Source organism: Rhopalosiphum padi, chromosome 4 (assembly GCF_020882245.1).
Source record: "Rhopalosiphum padi isolate XX-2018 chromosome 4, ASM2088224v1, whole genome shotgun sequence".
In the NCBI taxonomy this organism is placed as follows: domain Eukaryota; kingdom Metazoa; phylum Arthropoda; class Insecta; order Hemiptera; family Aphididae; genus Rhopalosiphum; species Rhopalosiphum padi.
This window is the reverse complement of record NC_083600.1, coordinates 43624744-43649444: the sequence shown is the minus strand read 5'-3', so window position 1 is coordinate 43649444 and position 24701 is coordinate 43624744. Positions and strand designations below refer to the sequence as shown.

Below are 24701 nucleotides of genomic sequence, written 5' to 3'. Positions count from 1 at the left end.
AAAAGGTTCGTCTACCTATTTTGTTACGCAATTCGTGTGTACCCATAAATTCTAGAGGTCGATCGCCCCTAAATTGTATAATATGTCATATTTTATAGCTAAGAAAAGGATCACCACCCATTTGTTATGACTATATGAGGCAATGACCTTATGGAATACCCTATCATGCCGGCCACTACTGGTTGAGATTTTGGACCTTCTTATATTCTAAGACTATGGTCGAATACCTAATTTTTTCTCATGCGCAATTACAATTATCGTTCACAGAAATGCGAAACAAACGATTAAAAACTAGTCCGACGCAATTGCCTTTCGGCTCAGTAAACAGGGTAAAGTGGATTCGTATATAATTGAGTTCACAACACACACGTACTGAGGACCTTTGTGTCAGATTAATTAAACATTGTATTTTTGTATAAATATAAATTTTTTTATTATTATTTTAGCAGTACTACGATGAATATAATAATTCATTTGGCAATTGGGCGTTAATAGAGGGTGCGTGCTGTCGATAACACGCAATAAAATGATATTATATTATATACGTATAAGGAAAATAACAAAAACCTGAAAACCGCAATAAAAATCGAAGATCGCCGCTCCCACCTCCCGCGATCGACGTCTCCTTCTCCTCGTGGAGTACCAGTGTCAAGGCTCGGCTCTCTCGGTCTCTCTTTCGAGTTCATTCTCACTGTCACTGTCTTTCTCCGCACGGACTACCGTGGTATACGTCGTAGCGGCTTTGCGACGGTAACCGGCTGCTAGTCATCGCGTTGATCGTATTTTATTATTATTATTATTATTATTTTTATATAACAATATAATACATAAAACTATAAACCTATATAGAATTTCGTACAGACATTTTTACCATAGTCCATCCGGTTCAGTGTCCATTTCTCCTTCCGAGCGCGCGCGCGTGTTCGCCAATCGGTTTATACCTGCACTATTGTGGAAGCGGTCGTCCGCAGAGCTCGCGTTTACCTCTATTCCGGACCGACCGTCTAAAGACTAACATTATAAAACACACGGTGGCGCGATATAATATACCTAGTGTCATGCTATAATCATACATGATATTATTTTCCGCCATGGATGTCGTGAGTGGTTAGCGCATTCCGTTTTCGATTTATTATATCAATATTTATTCGATATTTCCCCGACTGAAATCGCGTCACCTACGTATTTCTTCAAACACGTCAGTGCGACTTTAAAAAAAAAATTTGTTCGGATAGTGCGATACGAAAATATTAAGAGAAACTCGCACGCAGCCTGCACGCTTACGAGGACCGAGGGTCTTCTCTGACGCAACATGGATATCCAATTCGAAGACTTGACGTACGAGGTGAAGCCACCGTTTTGGAATACCAGAGGTTAGTACGATATTTTTGTTTGATTTTTTTCTACTCGACTGTAAAGTCTAAACTAGCCAAAAAGAGGTCAATCGGTGTATTTTTTTAATTATCATATACAGTGTACAAATAAAAAACCAAAATATGTCTGTATGTCCAGTTCGTCTAAATAATATTTAACATTCACAAAAATATGGTAAATATTTAACCTATGAAGCATACAATAATATACGTTTAAAATTAACATCGAGATGAGTTGTCTATGTAGCTCTGTAATTTTTATTTATTGATGCATAAAAATTAATTATTAACTATTAAAATAATAAAACGATAAAAATTTATAATATATACAAATGAAAAATATTAATTATATTCTCGTATTTATTATTCATATAATATGAGAATATTCGGAACTAAGTGTTGCGTAAACACGGACTATAAGCGCTTATTATAAGTTATAAAATTATAATTTATAACCAATATAATGTATAAATAATGATTTTGCAATATGTTAAAATGTTTTGTACTTATAGATGCAATGAAAACCCCTTAAATAAAATCTAGTAGGATTATTCATTACATTTTTGGTTATCAAATTAAAATTAATCAACAACCGCTTAGTTTATTCCGTTTCGTCATATTCGTTTATGAAACTGATGATAACTTGTTGCTCGAAGAATGCCTGTTATTGTTATCTGATATTTTAAATCGGAATGTTCATTGAATTATTCTTGTTCACATAATATATCGTTGCCAGTTGCTAATAATTAATAAATGTTTTTATTTTATATAATATAGTCAGTCGATTGTAGATAGGATAGGTATTACTGTACTAGGTACTATATATGTATAATATAACGTTGCATAAAATAACCTACCACAAGACGTGCTTTGTCCCGCGTAAATTAACTCGACAATGAAACGCGTATTCTTTTTAATTCAAAAAATGTAAATAGGTTTAATCAATGTTAGGCTATAGGTATACAATTATAAACAATAAGAGGGTTTGAGGGTTTCATATACATTGTATTACTTCAATAGTTATTTTTATTATTATTATTATTATATTATGTAAACAATACAATAATATTTGGAAAAAAAGTGATTCGCCTCATTGACTATCACGAGTTATGCAGTATTTTTGGGCGATTTAGTAATGGGTGCCAATCATTGGTGCAATACATAACGTGCAGACAGAACAGTGGGAATTACTCGTAATATAAATTATTTACATCGTTTCAGCTCCTTCCCTTCAGAATTCTCCACACTCAGATATGTCGAGTAAATGCGTATAGGTACATAAAATTACTTAATTGAATTTTTTATACGATTTTCAAGACTCAAGCCCCCTTAATTTAATGGCCTAAAAACTTTATGTGTATACATATAACATCTAGTTACACTATGATAAAAGCAATAGTGTAGGTGTAAGTAATTGTTGATTGTATAATAACAATCTTAAAGTTTGAACAATTTAAATACGTTCTTAATGCGCGGAAAGAATGATGAAAAAGCACCACCAAAAATTGGCACGGTACCAATTCTTATAATGCATGAAAAACAAAATATTATAGCAGGTGCGACTATAAATGTACCCGAATGGCGAATGCGAACACGAGTCGTGCGAATTCTCTCATCCACATTCTTGCATTTAAACCACTATATAATCACCTATATGCCTAACATTATAGGTAGAATCATTTACGCCATCACGCTATATCGACGTAATATTGTTGCTAATTTATACATATTATATTGTACATAAACGTGTGCGGTATATAATATAATATACAGCTCTCGATATCGCGTGACTCGGCGAGTGCGAATAAATCATTATACGATATAAATGTTAATTTTTGTAAGTAATTTGAAAAATTATTATTTCACATGGTTTTACGTGATGATTATTTTTTACATTCGTAAACGAAAATTTGATTCAACTGTCGACAGCTGGCAATCAACCCATAGTAAGTACTTACTACGTATACACAAGTCATTATATGCTTGTATGCAAACAGACACGTTATTAAAACTAAATTAATATCCAATTTATCATAAAAACATAGTTTTATATACTTTCACTGAACAATTTTATTTATTATATTAATTAGCCTACAAGAAAATGTATTAAAACGTTCTTTTTTCATTGATATTTTATTAAATCGTGAAAGAAGTTTTTACGTTATTTATAGGTATATACTGTAATACCATATACTTGTTTTAGATTTCATATTCGTTTTAGGTATTTAAGATATTTTAATTGTATTTAATTTTATTAATGATTACGTTGAATACTAAATTAGAATAAGAAATAAACAATGGGTTTGAGTGAATAAAACATTAAAAATGTTAAATAATATTATGTAATATCATCGTTCAACCTTCAATATTAATTTTTTTTTTAATTTTGTAGTTTTTATTCCTATACTTTTCATTAAATTAATTTAAATTCCGAGCTATGTTGGTCTAGGCAGAATGTGAATATATATTTCGTATGTATTTACCACCATTCTAGCGCTGTTGAAAACATTATCATTAAACAATTTTTTACATTTAGGTAGATTTACTGATCGCATAACAAATACTGATTTTCGTAGGTATCAAAAATAAAGGACGTGCGGAGCACAGAGACTATTGTAATAAATTCTCAACTCTCGCCGTCGCAATAATCGCCTAGGCCCTAGGGGACACTCTGTAGTACACATCACTCGTATGGTTATATTCATATTATACAGTTGTATCTGTCGGCACGTTTTACAAGGTTTATACGTAAAAGCGTAATTTCTACGTACTTATTCATGAGTAAAAACTAAATGTTTTTTTTTCCTTTTAAATAATAAAAAGTATAATAACGAGAATGTAAAAATGACGACCGCACGGTGTGGGGTCATTGCGTGGGCTCGACTCTCTTCGTCGTCGGCCGAGTTACGTGCGCGTCGTTTTCACGGCGAACTTATACACGAAAAGATATTATCAGAGTACAATAATAAAATATTACGCGCCTAATATTCTGATATAAATCACGAAATCACGTTTAAGGTTTACACGGCGGACGATGGATTTAATTGAAGAGTGTTGATAAGTATACATGATGATCGCGTCATTATTTAATATGATAGGACAATAAGTGCGATTAGTATAATAGTTTTTATAATAAAATTATTAATAACATATTATATTTCTTTTTATACATAAGCGATATTTGCTAACAAACTAAACATTTTCAATTTTCTTCCGAATATTCCGATTGTCGTTCCGGAATCGACGGGATAACAATATTATAGGTGATATATATATATCATACGTTTGCAGTAGTTGAAAAGTGAAAACAGTACAGCCAGTACATGTAGTACTAGCATGGCCAGAGATGCAGTACAATTTATGGTAGACTTAATTTTTTTTAATTTATTTATAGCTACTTAAATAGGCATCAAACGCCTATACCGGCTACACCCTTTTATTAATGTTTTAAATATTTTAGTAATATTTATCTTAGTTATAGTGCAATGAAATTTAAAGACTCTAAGAATAGACCAAAAGTAGATAAAAAAAAAAATATATATATATATATGAATTTTTTAAAAACAATAACAAATTGTTCCAACGTTACTTGCCACCTATTGTAATTTATTACGTTTATCATACTTTTTGTGGTTGAAAAATGTACTGACGTTGTAATGAATTTTTTGAAATTATTTACAACAGTAAATTATATCATGAGTTTACTAACAGTTTTCACGAATAATTTTTGTTCAAAAATTAAAAACAATAATCGTTATACTTCACTGGAAATCTTATTAGTTGGTATCGGATAATCCCTGTTGATATTACCTAGTTACTAGTACACACGACGCTTTATCACTCTTACATTGTGATCTAACGAGTTTTTAAAATAGACTGCGATAAACTTGTAAGAGCTTCACAATCATAAGTATTATGTATGTATATAGTACCTATTGATATTTGCAATAAAACGCCGTTCGTTTACTCTGTATCGTAATAAGAAAGCCGAGTATATTATTTTTTATTGTTTACATCGCGTCGTGAGCTCGACGAATACACAAGGTATAGGTATAGACCATATTACGGCGTCGTAATCAAATTACAAGGTAGGCGGCTGCATATTATACTGTCAGACATGAAAGTGAGAGTTTCTTCTTTTATCCTTGTGATAGTCATATGACTTAAGTTCAACGTAAGGCTCATTATCTTTTATTTTCTTTAAACTAGTTTAACCTGTTGCGGCCCATACAATAATTTCGCGTTCCTTTACTTTTATATATACGTATATAGGTACCTGTAACAATAAACGGTGAATGATGATATATTATAGGCAATACGTATAATATTCCGGAATCATATAATTGCCATCGTTACTTTAAAACATTTTCGTTGAACGGACGAAACTATTTGATTACGTGTTTTGACTGAAAATGTCGGCGAATATAAATCATGACGTAAATAATTATAAACACTACATCACTGTGTATACTGTACAGTTGCGTTTAGACATTCGTCATTCATGGATTGTCGGCGCATCAACGGTTTTCAAGTACAAGTTTAGTACAACAAAATTAAATCAATAGTTTTCTAAAATATATATTTAGTATTATTCTGTATTATATCACAATAGTATCTATTTAGTATACAGCTCATATAATAGGTTTCTTCAAAAATATATAACAATATTGACCCTTTTGCCGTGATCCCGTATGTTGTACGACTGCGATAAAAATATGAAATATTTTCAAACAGGCACATCGAACATGTGGTCAATGGCCATAATATATACATTTCATCATAATAAATTAATAAATATAGTATTTTTTATGTCTATATAGTATGGATGTGTTCATAATTATATTACCACCGAATTTGTTTAATGTACAGAATAAATAATTTATGAATTAATTTTTACAAGATTATTAATATAAGATTTTTTGCACATCAGCAGTCTGTAGTTTATAGTTAGTCAATCTCTTAGCATTAATGTGGCATTTAGAATACCTATCTTTGCTGATTAATAATATTTAACTAACATATAAATATATTATGATGTACTAATACACCATATTTAAGCTCTATAATATGGCGTATGATGTTATAATTTAGTTTTTTTGTAATTAATATATCATCAAATAAACTATTGATTTATTTGAAAGTTTCAGTAATTCAAGTTCAATGTCATATATATATATATATATTACTAGCATCATACATCATATATATTATAGTCAATTAAAACATTTACTTATTATCTTGTAAACAATAAAATATGTTAATATGAATTAATGATGAATATTTAATCACTAGTTAAATAAATTATATATAAAAATATGAAGGAAATGATAATACGAGTAACAGATTATCATCGATTACTATCCATTTCATAAATATACAATAAAAACACATTTTTATGACTGTGCGTCATTTTTACACATAGAAATATAATTCTATTTACAAGTTGTTAAAATAATAATAAAGTTAACTATAAGTTGCATGAACATAATTTTTAAATTTGTATTATCAGAATAATTGATACAATTAAAATAACCAAGCAAAAATGTTGCAATGGTATTGTTATATTATAATTTGGAATACCTTTTTGGTTTGGTTAATGGTTAATTTATATTTTATTTTAATTAAAAACAATGATGTAAATATCTAAAAATTATCATCATAATGTATTAGGATACAGATTAATGTATAATTTTCTTCATAAAACAATGCATCATTATTCATTACGATATCCTTTAACACGGCAAACAATCCGAAAACTTATAACATTTATTAGAACAGCGTCCCGCGACAATTATTGCGGACTGCTGTACAAAGACCGTAAAAATAAGTACACTAATTTTTTTCGAGTAATGACGAAAGCAGTTTGGTTTGTTATAGAATGGCAATCTTAACTTCGATAATAGTATTTTAAGAATGTATATATATATATATATATAAACAAATATTTTATACACACGCAACGTATAAACAATTTGGAAATATTCTGAATATAGTGAACTCACTATGAAGTAAAATATGTATAATCTTTGCATTAGTTTGGCATATATTTGACTGTTTTGATTTAGTATTGAATAATATTTGTTATTTGTTACTTTTGAATTTCACTTATTAGGTGTCTATACATTATGCATAAAATATAGCAACTGATCATATATGTTTAAAATACTATAAACAACTTATTAATACTAATAATACTACGTATACGATTCGTAATTTAGTTTGATATACAAACTAAAATACATTTAATTAATGCAATTTTTAAATTTCAATTCATATTTTATCATCGTAATTTTAGTTAGTGCTAGTATTTTAAAATAACTTGTAAATTTTAATTATAAATTGATCAGTTAAAGTAATACATTGTAGATTTTTGGATTTTGGATTTATCTATACGTCTTATCTTTCGACGTACAGTACCTAAGTAGGACCTAACTTTATTATAAGTTATTTAAGTTAAAAATATCAATACAATGCAGTAAAGATTTTGAAGGAAGAGATGTGGGCAAGGGCAACTCCAAGCTATATATTGGGCCTTGTATAATTCATTTAAATATGTTAATTAAACAAAATATAATAAGAATACGCTAATCAAATTTGGGCAAAAAGGTTAAAAAATATTTTATTGCATATTTTTTCATCTCACATAGTATTAGATTTTCCTCCTATCTCCCCTTTGAAGATTTGTTGAAATGCCTACTAATAATAAAATGCTAAATAAAATTATGAATAGAGATTGTGAAATATAATAAACTTAGAAGTAACTTTAAGAGTCAATGTTATAATTTGTTTATAAAATACAATTTAAAAAAATCAATTGTACATTTTTACAGTTTAAGATAATTTTTTACGTGAAAAACAAATAAAAGCGAGACTGGAGGACAAAAACAATATGTTAACCAACTACGAATAGTATATACTATAGTCTACAAAACAATAAACAAAGCAATTGGCTTAAGCCTGCTCATATCTATTTTTTATCTGGTTATAAATTTATTAAATATCTGATTTTTGGTATTTTCAAAATACATAAAAACTATATTCCAAGTATTTGAGATTTTCTGTACTATTTAAGTAATGTCTTTTGGAGATATAAACTTTTGTTTTTTGAATAAAAACCTTTCTTTCTACTGTAACTTATTTTGCACATAATTTATTTGAAGATATTAAGAGTATTTGAACGTTTCAAAATCATAAAATGAACAAGTAGTTTTTAAGTTATTTAACTTTGTGTACTATGAATAATAAGTCCATAATAATGGGTTTAGAAGATATATAAGAGCAATGAAGGTTTGAAAATTTCAATGACATAATAATATTAATCATCTATAATTATTAATAATTTGTAAAAATGGTTTAAGAATGAAAAATATTAGATTCAATTTTACATCAATTTTATATTTCTTAAAATCATTTTTAAGGACCATCATCCATATTATAAACATTTCAATAAGTATAATATACTATAATACGAGTAAATGATAGAAATAGACACTTTATGGAGGAACTAAGTACACCAATATCACTGCATATATATATGTAATAATGTACTACTGTAGTATAGTGTATAGTAATTAGTAAGTATATTGTATATATTATACAACTGTATATTATATTATACATAGAAATATATACTATAATCCTACATTTATAAATATATAATATAATATATATGTAGTATTCAATATTAATTATTATATTTATATACTTTTTATTGTATATCATGTGTTTTGGTGTATTATTGCTTTATATTGCTTTATCATGCAATTAATTATCAAAGGAGACGCAACAAATATTTTTAATATCATAATGTTGTGATGATGTGTGTTATAAACCCGTTTTAAAAATGAATGAATATTAATTTCAATAAATTTTATATCCGAAGTTCGCGAAGATTTTTATACCCGACGCTGCAGTTATTATATTATTCGGTTTCCGGGAGGGGGAATTCCGTTTATTTCAATCGGAAATCGTTTACTTTCACTTTTTACGTCAGATCAGTTTCACATAAGCAAGTTCATAATTTCAAGTATATTTACGTATAGACAATACTTCAAACCGTATAATATATCCTACCAACTTATTTATGGCTTATGCACTAATTAAATGTACCTAATAAGTATTAGAGTACGTATGGTAGTGTGGTACTATAATTAATGTATTGGACACCATTTAGATTGGAATTAAATAGGCTAGGTATACTCCCAAATATTATTACTTATTTTAAAAAGAATTTTAACTAAAAAATGTTTACGATAATTCTTATGAAATAGTATAATATTTAATTGATAGTTTATTTTTTACAAAATATATGTTCTTTTTAAAATATATACTTGAAGTATATTATTGCATGTACAATTTAATGAATAACTCAATCTGGTCAATCAACAATATTTGTAACATTGAATATTATTATGTCATAGTATAATTTGTATATATATAATTTAAGAAAACAACTTATTACTAATTATTATAACAATGTCAAAGTACCAATTGGTATAATAACCTAGAGGTATAATAGTGTAATAAACATTATTATAATATATTATTAAATATTATAATGTTATATAGAATTTAAATATTATAATATGAATTCGGACCCAATATGACTATAGATTAAGGCATATTTTGTAATTTAAATTATATTAGTGGCTTAGTAAAAAATATAAATCTTCATACCTAAACTATATTTTTCTTGTATGAAATATTGTTATTTATTAAGTATTTACCTATTAATTTAAATATATTTTTTTTAAATATTATTAATATAATATTATAGGTTTATTATACTCCATTTACCGAAAGAATATGACCGTTTTGCACATATACAACTGCAGATCGTTATTTATCTTTTATCCATCAGATTTTAGGAACCTAATGTGACAGTATTATAGTAGGCCTTGTCAAATTGTCTTTGTTTTTAAAAATTGATAAAAATTGCATCCCTGTATAATAATAAATTTTAAAATAATTTAATGAACGATATAATATAGTGATTTTGATATTATTTTTCTTGTAGTTCCACCAAGAACGATATTGAAGTCTGTAAATGGCCGATTTGCAGCTGGCGAACTTTCATGTATTATGGGACCGTCGGGTGCAGGAAAGAGCAGTTTGCTTAATTCATTATCCGGTTACAAGTAAGCATTGTTGTCATTATTATCGAGTTTTATTCTTTTAGGTTAGGTTAGGATGTATTGATGTATATTTTAGCTTCTGCTTAATATATAATATAATATAGGAAAATACTAATAAGTTTAATGTTTAATAATCTTTGAATACATTTACGCTATTTGTTGTTAATATCCATTAATAACATATGAGATGTATCAAAATAAGACTGTTCGTACTTGCCTAGATCAAAAATAACTTTAACTTATATTAATTATGTAATCTGGAGCACTGGAGCTACTATATTCATTAAACTTTTTGAAAACTCTCAAGGCTCCCAATAAATCTTCTATAAAACAACATTTTTGATATATCTAAAGTTAAAAGTTGCGAAATTCCAAAATAATTAATTTTAAATGTGAAAGTAGAATCTTTGTCCTTTGATGTCGAATTATTTCACACAAAAACACTTTTACTTTATAAACGTCCAAAATGTATTAAATATTTAAGACCAACGATTTGTAATTTTATGCCGACTATTATAATAGTATAAGTTTAAACGAGAGTGATGGTAAACGTGTTAGTTATTTATAACTATAAAAGTTAACTCCGGCCATAGTCTATGTTTATACAGTTAGACTATGTTTTAAATTATAAATACATATATCTATATAATTAATTAAGACGTGTATTCGTTATTTTATTTATATAGATACATCAACAATCTTAAACATTTTTTTCTTCTTGATTTTAATTAAATTACAAGAAAATATGCATACGAGATAATAATTGAAAACTTTTGGAATTGTGATTTCTACATGTTATATTATTAAATTAACAGTCTACAATTTTAAAAAATCTTATTAATTATAATTTATAATTAACGTAAAATGATTTTCGCCACATGCTTTAGCTATCATTTTGAAAAATAAAAATTTGAAACAATTGCTAACGCGGATAAAACATTTTCAATATTATTACTAACAATGGATTCATAGTAATTTTTTTTTTTTATTGACATTGTAAATCGATTATCTATAATACCATTAATCAAAGACTATAATATTGACGAAATAATAAAATGCGCATATTATGTAGATCGTCTTCATTTTATAACAGTTATACTATATCACAAATATTAATTATATTTGCAGTGGACAATTATTACTGGTTCAATCGTGTTTATGTAACATGAACATTTTGTTACTTGGTTATATAGTAAGGGCCTATAATTTATACTGTTCGGATGACTGATATGTATACATATAGATTCTAAAGGGATTATAAAATAATAAGTTAAAATTATACTATCAATTTTTTTTTTTTGTTATTTATCTTCAATAACTTTTTATTAAGTAGAATTATTTCTTAACAAAAATACATATTCAGATTTTTAATTCGAATATCAGTTTTTATTTATTGAATAAGTTAGATAATGATTGCCAAAAAATATCTTTTATGTTTTCTAATTAGCAGTAACGTTTCAGCTATAAAGGCGTAAGCGGGACTTTGAAGTTAAATAATCAAGTCAGGGACGAGAAGTTGTTTCGCAAGTTATCATGTTACATAATGCAGGAGGACAAGATTCAGCCTATGTTAACTTTAAACGAAGTGATGATGTTCGCTGCGGAACTTAAACTATCAAATGGTACACTGACCAAAGAAAAACAAATGATCGTGAGCACACAATAATTATCTTGAAATATACTCATTTTTAAAATATTTTTATATTAGCTATTAAGAACGACATTTATTATTTTAACTGAATTATAAATATTGATATTTCGATACATTAACAATGTAGTGAGGTATTCATCATTTGAAACATACACATTTCTCTTTTCCATCTAAACAAAACAATTTATCATCTTTGCCGTTATTAATAATTTGTTATGTCTTATTAATTTGTATAAATTATTTAATTTTTTTTTTTTTTTTTGAGGGTGTTTAAAATTGTTAGCGTTAAATCCAGTGACTAGTGGTCTTATAATATTAAACTAAATTTATTAAATTTGTGTAGTATATTAGGTAATCATATTTTTACTGGATATAATATTTATATACACAAAATAACGAGAGTATTAAATAGGTGACAGAAATTCAAAATGTCTTGGGACTGTCCGAGAGCAAAAACACAAGGACCGAATTCTTGTCGGGAGGCCAGAAAAAGCGGTTATCTATTGCTCTAGAACTCATCAACAACCCGCCCATAATATTTCTAGATGAACCTACTAGGTACGTATTAATTTGCAATTAAAAATATTTCATAATATGTGGTGTGGCTATAATGGTTTTTATTTTTAAAATTATTAGTTGTCGCCGGTTTTTTTTATTTTATTAACTGTAGAGGCTGTAGGAAATATAACATATATGTAAAATTAAGGTCTTCAAATTATTGTAGTAGCTATTTTTTTTTAATTGACCAATTTTATGATACTAATTGTCATCGTTTCGTGAGAAAATACGAATTCAATATATATTTACGCGAATATGACCTTATCAATGTACATTAGTGTTAGCTATAAAATAAAGAGGTACCCAGTGCTTAAACGTAACTTACGATATAAATTACGATATATTATTAGTGGTGAATCTATATAATATAAATATAATATAATGGATATTTCATCACTGTTCAACAAAAAAAACATTAACCAAAATTAATTTCTCTGTTAGGTACCATATTACCTATCCAATATATAGTACATGTACCTATGTATTATATTTGATGAGAATTGAGTTAATATCATATATTATTTCTTTTTATATAATTTGAGGACACTAAAATTTGTATTAAAAAAATTACTAAAAATATTATCATTGCATTAGTCGTGGTAATAACACGTTATATTAAAAAGGAAAATAACCAGAAGTATTTAGTTTAAAAAAATATACATCTGTAGTTTAAATATATGTCTAATATGGCGATGACGTAATTAATATTTACTTAGTGGAAACACCATATTTACACTATGTATAAACAGTTTTACACCTATTTAGAATGTTATTCTACACAAAAACTATCAAAAAAACTTATTGGGTTTTTACTTAGAAAAGTATCGCTATATACTAATGATTTTTAGTGATTCGATGTAAACACTAGATACATCTAACTATATACATGAGAATATAATAATATTATTATATAATATAACCTATGTAGTAATAATACGTATAATTATTATTTATTAAATATTTTTATTACCTATAAAAGATATTTATTCAAAATGTTTCAATACATTTATATGATTGTGTCACAATATCAATGCCACTATTTAATTAGTTCCATATTCGTTACAAATTCGTCTCTAAATCTCTTCATTTGACTTCATGACGTGATAAAATTGATCAGTTTTAAAACACAAAATACAGATATTCCTCAGTTTAAATATTTCTATAGGGCACGGTAGATGTTACACATTTTATTGAATATAAGATATTTGGCAATACACTGTTTGCAATAGTATAATAGTACCTATATAATAGTAACAACGTTATCAGTGCGTGTAATAACATTATTACGAAGGTCCGTCTGAAACGGTATAATACGCAATACCGTGATTGACCGTGGCAAAATGTTATTACGTGTTATCTTTCTGCGGGCGAATGTAAATAAAACGATTTTTTCGGACGACTGGGGAAAAAAACCAAGTACATAATAATACACGTAGGTATATCGTGTATGCCGTTTGTGCAGTCGAACTTAAATCCCGTACATATGTATATATATGGGCATATATATTATATGGTGATGACTGTATGTGGCAATAATATACCTCGCTGCAGCCGTCACAACAGGTGCGTCATTTATGGGGTTAAACAAGGTATATGCACACGTGCCCCTGACTCTACACTGCGTATTTTGTATTAGACACTGGACTGATCGCGATTAGCATAATGTTGCCAACAGGCTGCTGCTGGAAATCTTACCAATTTTTATTTTTCGAAACCCAACACCGCGGCACTAACCCGGACCCCGCACTACGCCGCTCTTTAAAATATCTAATCGACGTAAAACTGTTGAAATTGTGCGATTTTCACGATCCGTTTTTGTATAAACATATAGTGGCCTGGATAACGTTTCCAGCACGTACTGCCTACAGCTGTTGCGCGGGCTCGCGCACCAGGGCCGCACCATCGTGTGCACCATCCACCAGCCGAGCGCCAGCATGTTCCAGCTGTTCGACCACGTGTACGTGCTGTCCCAGGGATACTGCGTGTACCAGGGCTCCACCGACCAGCTAGTCCCGTTCCTGTCCACCGTCGGGCTGCACTGTCCGCTGACGTACAACCCGGCCGACTACATAATCGAGGCGACCGACGGCGAGGAACAGGACAACATTGAGAAGTTGGCCTCGGCCACGGCCAACGGCAAACAGTCGCTGTGCAAGACGAGAGACAACAACAACTGTTACTTGACCGAAGACCCGACCAAAGGTGAGTGTGCACGACGACCGCTGTGGTAGATGAGGTTCGCCCTAAGCGTCCGAGCGCCTCCGTAAAGGCAAAGCGTTTTCAAAGCCGCAAACACGGCAGTGAGCTGTACGAGAAAATCCCGGTTTAACGGCGCGTACGATAAGTCGGCATGGGTTGGGGTACGTGTTTAATCGAAAAAATATTCGTTCGCGACAAAATCGTTTGGTTGTCTTAGTAGAGATATTTCGATTTCGTAGTAAATACCTACGTTATTTGGTACACCCAATTATGTCGTAGGTATACCGAAATGCGGTATTAGCCGTCTTGTCCAGTGTGCGCACACATACTTTTAAAAGATTACCCTCTCCCTTCGTGTTAGACGAAAAAAAAAATTTCCATAAGAAAATGCGTTTTAATAGGACTTTTAATAATGACAAATACTCCCGTTATATTATGATCAATTTTGAGCATTCGGTTTTGCGTTGTTTATAATGCGTATTTATTTTTTTGTTCTTTGTCCTTTCTGCATAGCTTGTGAATTGCTCTTGCCGGAACTCAACGGCAACGTAGTTACTTCCAAATTGCTCCCTTTGCCACCGATCAATTACAAAGCAGGCGACGAAGTGGACGAAGACGATGACGTGGTAAAACCCGGCAACACGTGGTGTGTGGAGTTTCCGACTTCCGGTTGGTCGCAGTTTTGCACGCTTTGGAAGCGTATGATCTTGCAGTTGTACAGGAACAAGGTAGACACGTTATTTTTCAATCGGTATACTGATTTAAATATTATGACGTCGCATTGCACTCACATGCTCGTCTGTGTGATATTATAATACGTACATACTATCATTACACACCAAAATAACGTGCATTATAATACTACTATTCTTATGAGATGATTGCTTATTGTTTTTGTGTTTCACTTCCACAATCGCAGATCGGTCTAAACATACAGTTTTACCATCATCTCATCTGTGGCCTGGCGGTGGGCATTGTGTTCTACGACAAGGCGAACGACGGCGCACAGTTCTTCAATCACATGAAATTCTGTATGGGCAATATTCTCTTCCACACGTTCACGCAGTCGATGGTCCAAGTGCTTGCATGTAATTATATATATATCATACTGTATACTTATTAGTTATTACCTATATATTATTAATTATCTAACTCATATTATGTTTAATAGTAGTTTCGTTGTGTAACATCAATTTTCGCCACATATCGTTAACTATTATACACCTACACATATTAGTTCGAATATGGGCGTATGGAGTCTCTCCTGGTTAAGCCTCTCAAAATGTTAACAAGCCAACTCAAATAATACATGAGCGATATAAATTATATACGTTACTTTGAAATTTCTTCTCTAGTGTTTAACTATTCTTATGAAAAAAATAGGTAACTTTATTAAAAACTGAAAATGTATAAAAAAAAATGTCAGTTTATTGGTCTCGACTGTAACAAAATATTATATTTAAGTCACGTGGACTACATAATAGTTCATTTTTAGTTATGTAGTCTGGTGCAAGACTTATTAAAACTACAATGTTCATTTATTACGAGTATATTACAAATAATCTAAAGTTACATATTATTTTTCTGCAGAAAAGGGATATCTATAGTACCTACGTTATTTTAGAAAAATTTAATGGGTGGATAGTATTTTTAGTATTCCTTCACTACTATATATATATAAATATATAATGTACATTTTACCTACATATTGCCCAATGATTTTCAGCTTTTTCTATTATTATTGTTATATTAATGTTCTAGTTCCGTCCGAAGTGAAACTACTAAAACAAGAATACTTCAACAGATGGTATAGTTTGAGGCCGTATTTCTTGGCGTTACAGTTGTCAAGGGTGCCATCAATCGTGAGCATATAATAAATATATTATAACATAACATAATTTAATAAAAAAATATATATTTTCATAACGCTCGTAAAAAGATTGCGTATGAATGTACGTTATGAATTTATGATAATATGAAACTCATGTATTATACTTTTGCGGGGTCGTTCAAGTTTTAAGTCTCTAAAATAATTCATTTGCATTTTATGTGTGGTTTGAACGGTCCCGTAAGTTTCATATAGATATCATAGGCATACATATTAAGTCAGCATATAAGTCTAATAACAAAGATATTTTTTTTTTTGCTCAGATATTTTTTAGCAGTATTTATACAACTTTGGTATATTTCATGTCTGGGCTACCGTACGAACTTTTGCGGTTTTCAATGTTCAATATCATTTGTCTATTGGTTTGTTTCGTCTCCGAAGGCATGGGACTACTTGTAGGATCTATTTTCAACGTGACGGTACTGTATTTTTATGAAAAGAATTATATCTAACCGTAAATAGAAAATTAATAAATCGAAAATTCTTTCTATAGAAAGTAAAGTGATTATCCGCAAACACATTTTCATAAATTATAATATATGGTGTGCAATAACATGCTGGATTATACTTATACACATATATAAGATATACATTACATGTGTCATGTACCTATTATTATTGTACATCATATTCAATGTAGATGTAATAGTAATACAATTTTAGTAAATACTTAGAGGCGATATAGATTATATAATTTATACCTCTACCTCATACAAAAAAAAAAAATAATGATTATCGAACTATTTATTAATATATATAGTTCATACGAGGTGATTCTTTTAACAGTAAACGATGAGTAGGTAATGGTTTTCTATATTTTTTTTTATTTATAGACAATTAAAGACAAGAAAAACTATAAATTTTAAATATTATTTTAATTAAAACAACTTAGATTTTTTTTCATAAGATAGCGTGTCATATGAAAACTATATAAAAATAATAATAATAATAATATATTTTTATAACATAAATATTACAGAACGGCAGCGCGGTTGGACCAATGATGATAGCACCGTTTTTGGGGCTGGCCATTTATGGATTTGACTTTGCACACCAAGTGCCGTGGATCATGGAGTTCGTAATGCAAGGAAGTTTCTTACGATGCGGAGTCATCGGGCTGGTAATCACCGTGTTCGGGTTAAATAGGGAACCACTGCACTGCGACACGGGCTACTGTCACTTCAAAGATCCAAACATCATAATTTATTACCTGAACGTGGATAGGAAGCATCCATACTTTGAGATTATCAAGTTGGTGGTTATGCTCGTGCTGTTCAGGATTTTCACGTATTTCGCACTCCGGAGGAGGCTCACTGGCTAAGAAGGCAGCCAGTACGACTATTTTTTTTTTGTCCGAGACGAACTTTATTATTTTATTATTTTGATTACTTATCCTTAAATATTTAGTTATTTAATTTTCATCGATTTGTATTCGTTATGTTTTATTTTTGTAAAACTATATATACCTATACATACAACGATAATATAATTATATTATATTAAATTAGACATGGATACTTTAGTTTTCTAATTTATCACACTGAGTACTCGAATATCGAGACTTTAACATATATAATGAATAATATGTATTTTGTAACTAATTTATAAGTTACAAAATTTTAATTTATAAGTATATAATATATTATATTGTTACAACTTTTATAATAGGAAATTCTATACATGAATACGAAAGTGTTGTAAGTATATTGTAAATATGATGGTAAATTTATTTTTATAAAATATCTATATAAATAAGACTTACTAAATATTTTTCCTCCAAATATATTGTGATTGTGCCAAAAAAAAAAAAAAAAATATAAAAAATTGAATACAAGAAAAAATAATTGATTAATCACGCAAAAAATGTATTTTAATTATACTAATCCATCATAATCCAAATGCATAACACCACAATAAATGTGCGAAACATTTATGCACTATTTGCAGAATGTTATAAGTATATAAAAAAAGGAAAATAATTTAAATTTCTGTTAATTTTTAATATGATACATATTATATTAAAAATTAACAGAAAAGTGCACCAACTTTGCGCAAATTCACTATTGTATCAACTCTATATTTCACGCATTTAAAATTAAAATTCTTTACCTATACAATTAATAATTATTACTAATTAATTGGTAACCACGCTCGTTTGAAATTAAATTTGTATGTGTCAAAAAAAAAATGAAAAATATTGAAAATAATAAATATTAACGAAAAAAAATTATATAGGTGCATTTATTCCTAAAGTATTTTGTATTTTAAATATAACAATATTTAATAAACTAATTAACAGAATAATAAAAGAAAAAGATGCAAGAGCCAAAAATTAGATGTATTAGTGATAATTAATATTTTAAGTTATTGTATGTACAAAATAAATAAACATCTAATGGAAATGATTAGAATAGATTAATAAGATCGGGGTCTTTAAAACTCTATTCTACGGAAGTTATAGTTGGTCGGGGTCTAATAGATAATTAATAGATATGTAAAAAAAGTATTATTTGACAATTTGGTATGGTGTCATGACAATTATTTTGTTGACTTTGAAATGTATTAGCAGGGTATTCCATTTTACTTTGAATTTTGTTAAAACATCTGTCCAGAATATTATTAATATTAATCAACATGCCATGATGCACAATATCAAACGCTTTAGATATTAGGTCAGTGAAAAAAACGTCAACTTGACTAGGAGGTATTCATTAACAAATAGATTTTTTTTCAAAATTGTTACTTATCTACATAACAATGGATTAAGTACCTACTTGAAATTTGTATAGTATAGTTGCACAGTCCGATACCGATGAGGTATTTTATAACTGTGAGTGTGTTAATCTGCATATTAAAATGTAGATATGTACACGTGATCGGGTCCATTTCCCTGCAAAAACGAGATACCGTTTTCCTCCACTGTCCATTTTCCTCCAAAAAAAATACAAAATAATTTTTGATCATTTTCCTCTAATAAATAAAATAATAAAAACGTAATTCGTTGTCAGAATGTTAAATTAAAAATAAAATAACAAATAAAATATTTCAATTATAATTATTATAATATAAAATTCACCGTACGTACCGAACTTGGCGGGTGGCTAAAAACAGAATGAATATAATAAAAAAAAATACGTTAGTCAAAAACGATGCATCAATCAATAAATAAAATAATAATAAAAAATTAGATAATAATTAATAATAAGTGGTTGATGATAATATGCAACCAGACAAAATGTAAAATATAAAATATGAAATATAGTAAAATCACTTCAGTAGGTATATAATATTATATTTTTTGTACAATATTATAACAAAAAAAGTAGATTTCATAAGTTTCTACAGTTGTATGGTGAAAATTAAAAATAAGTTGATGTTCTGTGATTACATATTCGGTTATTATATCATTTAATTACCTTAGAAATATCGTACATCCGATTTTACCGGTCGACATTTTCAGTAGATATAATATGACTAAATATAAATTACAAAGGTATATCAGCCTTCCAAGTGCATTACATATATATATGTTATAAATTATTATGTTCACTTACAGTAAAATAATTAAAATATTAATAAAAATAACAAACGTAACAAGTATTTTAACGTATTAAAATATTATTAAGCGCATAATCGAGGTTTTTACATATAGGCGCAAATACGGTATTTAGGCGCAAACACAGTACACCCGTTTATTATGTTAAACAACGGTTATTAATCTTGAAATTAAGCATTTTTTACAGATATTTAGCACGCAATTTGCACGAATTCGCAAGTCTAGTTTCGAAATTCGCACGACACTCTTTTCCTCCAAAAATAAAAAATTAATATGAAATATGACGTTATTAAGAGGACCTCTCATGCCCATATTTCGAACGTGGAGAAAGCATTTACAAGAATTAGAACCACTCAAGATACATTAACTTTTGAAAAACAAAATTTTTACAGAATATAAAGAATATTATTACCTGTGTTCTCTCAGAGAGTTTTTCCTAATATAAAAAATGAGTAAGTTATTAGCTTTTAAAGATGATGATTTTTGTAATTTTCGATAAATTATATAAAATCGTCTAAATAAGATATTAAAAAAAAACTTTTGGAGAGAACAGAGATAATTTTGTTTTCTAAATTGTGTGCGGTGATAAGCAGACTGTTTAAGTACTCTTCTGCCACGCTGCTAATGACTATTATATTCTAGTTTTTTAAGAATACGATTTAATTATTGAAATTACATGCATTTTGTTTAAAATATTATAAAATATTTCTAATAAATAACTATAATGTTGAATGTACACAATAATATACATATACTAATTCTATAGATATCATAATATTAAGTCTAAAATTATAAAGCCATTGACACGGGTACTCCAAATAGTGTATAGAAAAGACAAAAATATAAAATATTTTGTGCAGTGTTTATATATACGTCTTGATTTTCATATTTTTAATATTATTTTAAAAAAATCAAGACATGTTTCCAAAAAAAGATTGTGCTCAAAAACCCGAGTACAAGAAAAAAACTATGGTCTTCCAAATTAAGAATCTGAGGTTAAAACGTGTACAAATTTAAAGTAAGTAACATATTATATAAATTAGACAAAATGTTTTTAATTGTGTGGAAAGCTGATATCTTTTCCTCAAACTCAGTATTATATTTATTTAATATAAACAAGTGTAAATTTGTTGTCGTGTAGAATAATTATGGTTACCTAACCTACATTTTTAACTATTACGTTATTAAGAGTATAAATAAACTTGCGTCATTACACACTAAACGTGATTACCCAGTTTGCAGTATTTTTTTGCTAAACATAACCATGTAATTATTTACACATGTGTTAAAATATATAGGTTAGGTAGCAAACCGATTGACTTACGATTTTCTCGATGAAGCTCAAAATTATATACTACGGAAATCCGTCAACGAAATTTCCAATAATTACCTCCCGCTAACCCTACGATACTCAACCACTCTTTGATCCGAAATGATTCAAAACATATGACGGTCCAATACACCACCATTCGACATGACCACGAAACCAAACATCACTTTTATTATTATTACTAACTCATTAATTGCACTTTCCACGGGCTCTACACACTCCATAGTATACCTTCATTGGGTGAATTCCATAATTTTGTCAATTAAATCTCATCAAATTTAATTATTGTATAACATGCGAATACAGATTAAATTCTGTTCCAAATAAAAAATAAACCAATAAAATAAAATAAACTATCAACACGAAATAGTATTATTCATAAACCATATTAAGAAATCCTTATTGTTATAATTATACAAACAAACGAGTGTTGTAGGTTTTGTAACGAAATAAAAATGATAAATTCGTCCAAATTGTGTTAATCTAACATTTACGCAATATTATATCAACAATTAGAAAGAAAAAAAGAATAGTAGTTGTCGTCATAGCATATTTGTTATTAAATATTTGTAAATTAGTTATTTATTTTGCATTTCATGGTGGGTTATGAAGGAACCGCTTATAAAAGAGCTTGAGAATGATTTTTATTCTTAATTCATTTTTTAAGTTTTTCGCATAATTTATATTCTTTCTGCGTATTAAATAATTAAAATGCATTTTTCTAAGCACTTTTTTATAACTATTACATTTATGGTTCTTGAAATTTTAATTATTCCAACAACTGCATTCACAGAATATACCCAGAGTTATGTTGGTATGTTCATATTTATTGATAAAAATTATTTTTTTTTTATAATAATTATTATTTATATATTGATATTTGTAAATAACTTATACCATTTTTTACAATTTTAGAAATTTCACTACATAACGATGGTAATTTTGTATTGGATTATGCTGGTATGGTCAAATTTATTTATGTGTAATAAGTATTTTTTTTCAAAAATTTGTATTTCATTGATATTTAAATGGTGTATTATACAATAATGTCTAGAAATGAAGAATCGTTTACATATTATTTATAAACTGAAACTAGATATTGAAGATTTACTATAAACTAGAAACAAAAATAAATTATAATGATTAATTGATTATTACTTTCAGTTCCCGTACCCAGGATTTATTTCCGGGGGGGGGGGAATAGATAGGAAATTATATTGTGTATGATTTTAGAAAAAATATTAAATCTTCACTTCGCTAAATTTGTTTATACTCAGAACTCAATGAACATTGTGTTAGTCAAGAAATATTATACACCTGATGTGGTGTTACGATATCTACAAACTATTATTTTAATATTGTTTTTTCTACATCAGTTTACAATAAAATTAATATAATCGTTTAAATTTGAAAAAGTGTATCTAAAATAATCGGAGAGATAGTTGAATTATTTCTATTCTCAAGTAAAAAAATGCATATCATAATAATTATTAATGCTGTATATATTATTTTTTTTTCAGCCAATTGTAAATGTAATATATTTTAATTTATTATTAGTACACATAATATAGTATCTAACTTAAAATAGTCCTAATACTAAGTATTAAAATGTTCATAATATATTATATTGTGTATCCATAAATGATGGTCGAGGCTTCTGATATGTATTTACAATTCTTTATAATTATGTATAAAATAATAAGTTGGAATGTGTGTAGGTATGTAATTTATTTGTCACTCTCCTAATTACTTTATATCACATTAACTGTTTGAACCGAAAAAATGAATATTTTTAATAAAAGAATTTAAACTATGTATCTATAGCAGTTAAATGCGTAACGTATACAATAATGTAGGTTATATATTAGATTTTCAGAAGAGAGATTAAAATACCGATTTTACAATGATGTTTGTGTTTTTCTGTTTGTGCGCGTGTGTTTCTTTTAACAATAAATAGTGGAAAATGTGATAGAATATCCAACTTTAAGATTAGTTTCTGATACAAAATTCAATCTAGTCGAATTAGGTGATTAGTGGTTCAAAAGTAACCTAGGAACTTTGTAACTATCGATAAAATATATTATTATAGATCATATAATATTTTTGGAGCGGAAAACTATCAATTGTTCATGCAACTCAAGCATAGTGTTATATAATTATTGAAATAAAATTATTTATAATTTTAACAGATATACTAATAAATATTGCTAGATTTTCGGGTAAGTAGCTTTAAAAGACCGGATAGTTATTTTAAAGTATTTATAACCTTTTTTGAAGGATATTAGTTTATATTTGAGACTATTTTACAATATAATAATTATTAGGGCTCGAAAGTTGATGACCTTAAAAACATTAAAAAATAAGTACCACTGGCAAAACTTAATAGTGCATATCAAAATGTACTAAATGTATAGGTTGCTGGTCAAAAATTATATTAGGGAACAGTTAAAATAAAATATGCAATTAAAATTGACTAATATTTATTAATTTTTACTAATTAATTTCACATTAATATAATACATTTACAGATGATGTGTCGGTAGATAAAAAACAGGAAGAAGATGGTAATGATTTGAAAATAACTTAATGCAATTTTTAGTACCAACTATAGTGGATTTATACATTAATTTAATTAAATTTGTATAACACATTATTAAATGAGTTGTCATGTTTTATTCGTTGTACACTTATTAAAAAAAAATAGCAACTATTTTCTATACATTTCAGAAAACTCTTAAATATAATAGGCTCTAAGAAACAACTTTTAAACAATTTATTTTAAATTAAAAATGTAAATGTTTTACAATGAATTCTATCAATCTAAAATTTGTACACTTTTATATTACCATTGCCTGCCTACCTTATAGATTAATATTTTACGTATTTTAAATTTCCCTATTGCATTTTTCTGCTTACACTATAATTGACTGAATATTTTACTGATTTTCTTGTTATAATAAGTTTAGCTTACTGGTTAATAAGTAGCCGTGCTAACAGCAGTAGGATACTGAA

At 28.0% G+C, this 24701-nt stretch overlaps 1 protein-coding gene across 1 annotated transcript; it reads left to right on the top strand.

Moving 5' to 3' along the window:
- Positions 1–702: 702 nt before the first annotated feature.
- LOC132929661 (ATP-binding cassette subfamily G member 4) lies at positions 703–18318 on the top strand. Its single transcript, XM_060995167.1, has 10 exons — positions 703–1373; positions 10390–10510; positions 11969–12158; positions 12571–12716; positions 14548–14918; positions 15429–15643; positions 15835–16003; positions 16677–16777; positions 17067–17222; positions 17783–18318. The coding sequence occupies exons 1-10, from the start codon at positions 1313–1315 to the stop codon at positions 18122–18124; spliced, it is 1872 nt and encodes a 623-aa protein (XP_060851150.1). The 5' UTR covers positions 703–1312; the 3' UTR covers positions 18125–18318.
- The last annotated feature ends 6383 nt before the right edge of the window (positions 18319–24701 follow it).

Bases quoted from the DNA above. Each gene is read 5' to 3' on its own strand.
- LOC132929661 (XM_060995167.1), top strand. From the start codon at position 1,313: ATGGATATCCAATTCGAAGACTTGACGTACGAGGTGAAGCCACCGTTT. The intron at 12,159-12,570 runs GTGAGCACACAA...AGTATTAAATAG, and splicing joins CCAAAGAAAAACAAATGATC to GTGACAGAAATTCAAAATGT. The intron at 16,004-16,676 runs GTAATTATATAT...TTAATGTTCTAG, and splicing joins GATGGTCCAAGTGCTTGCAT to TTCCGTCCGAAGTGAAACTA.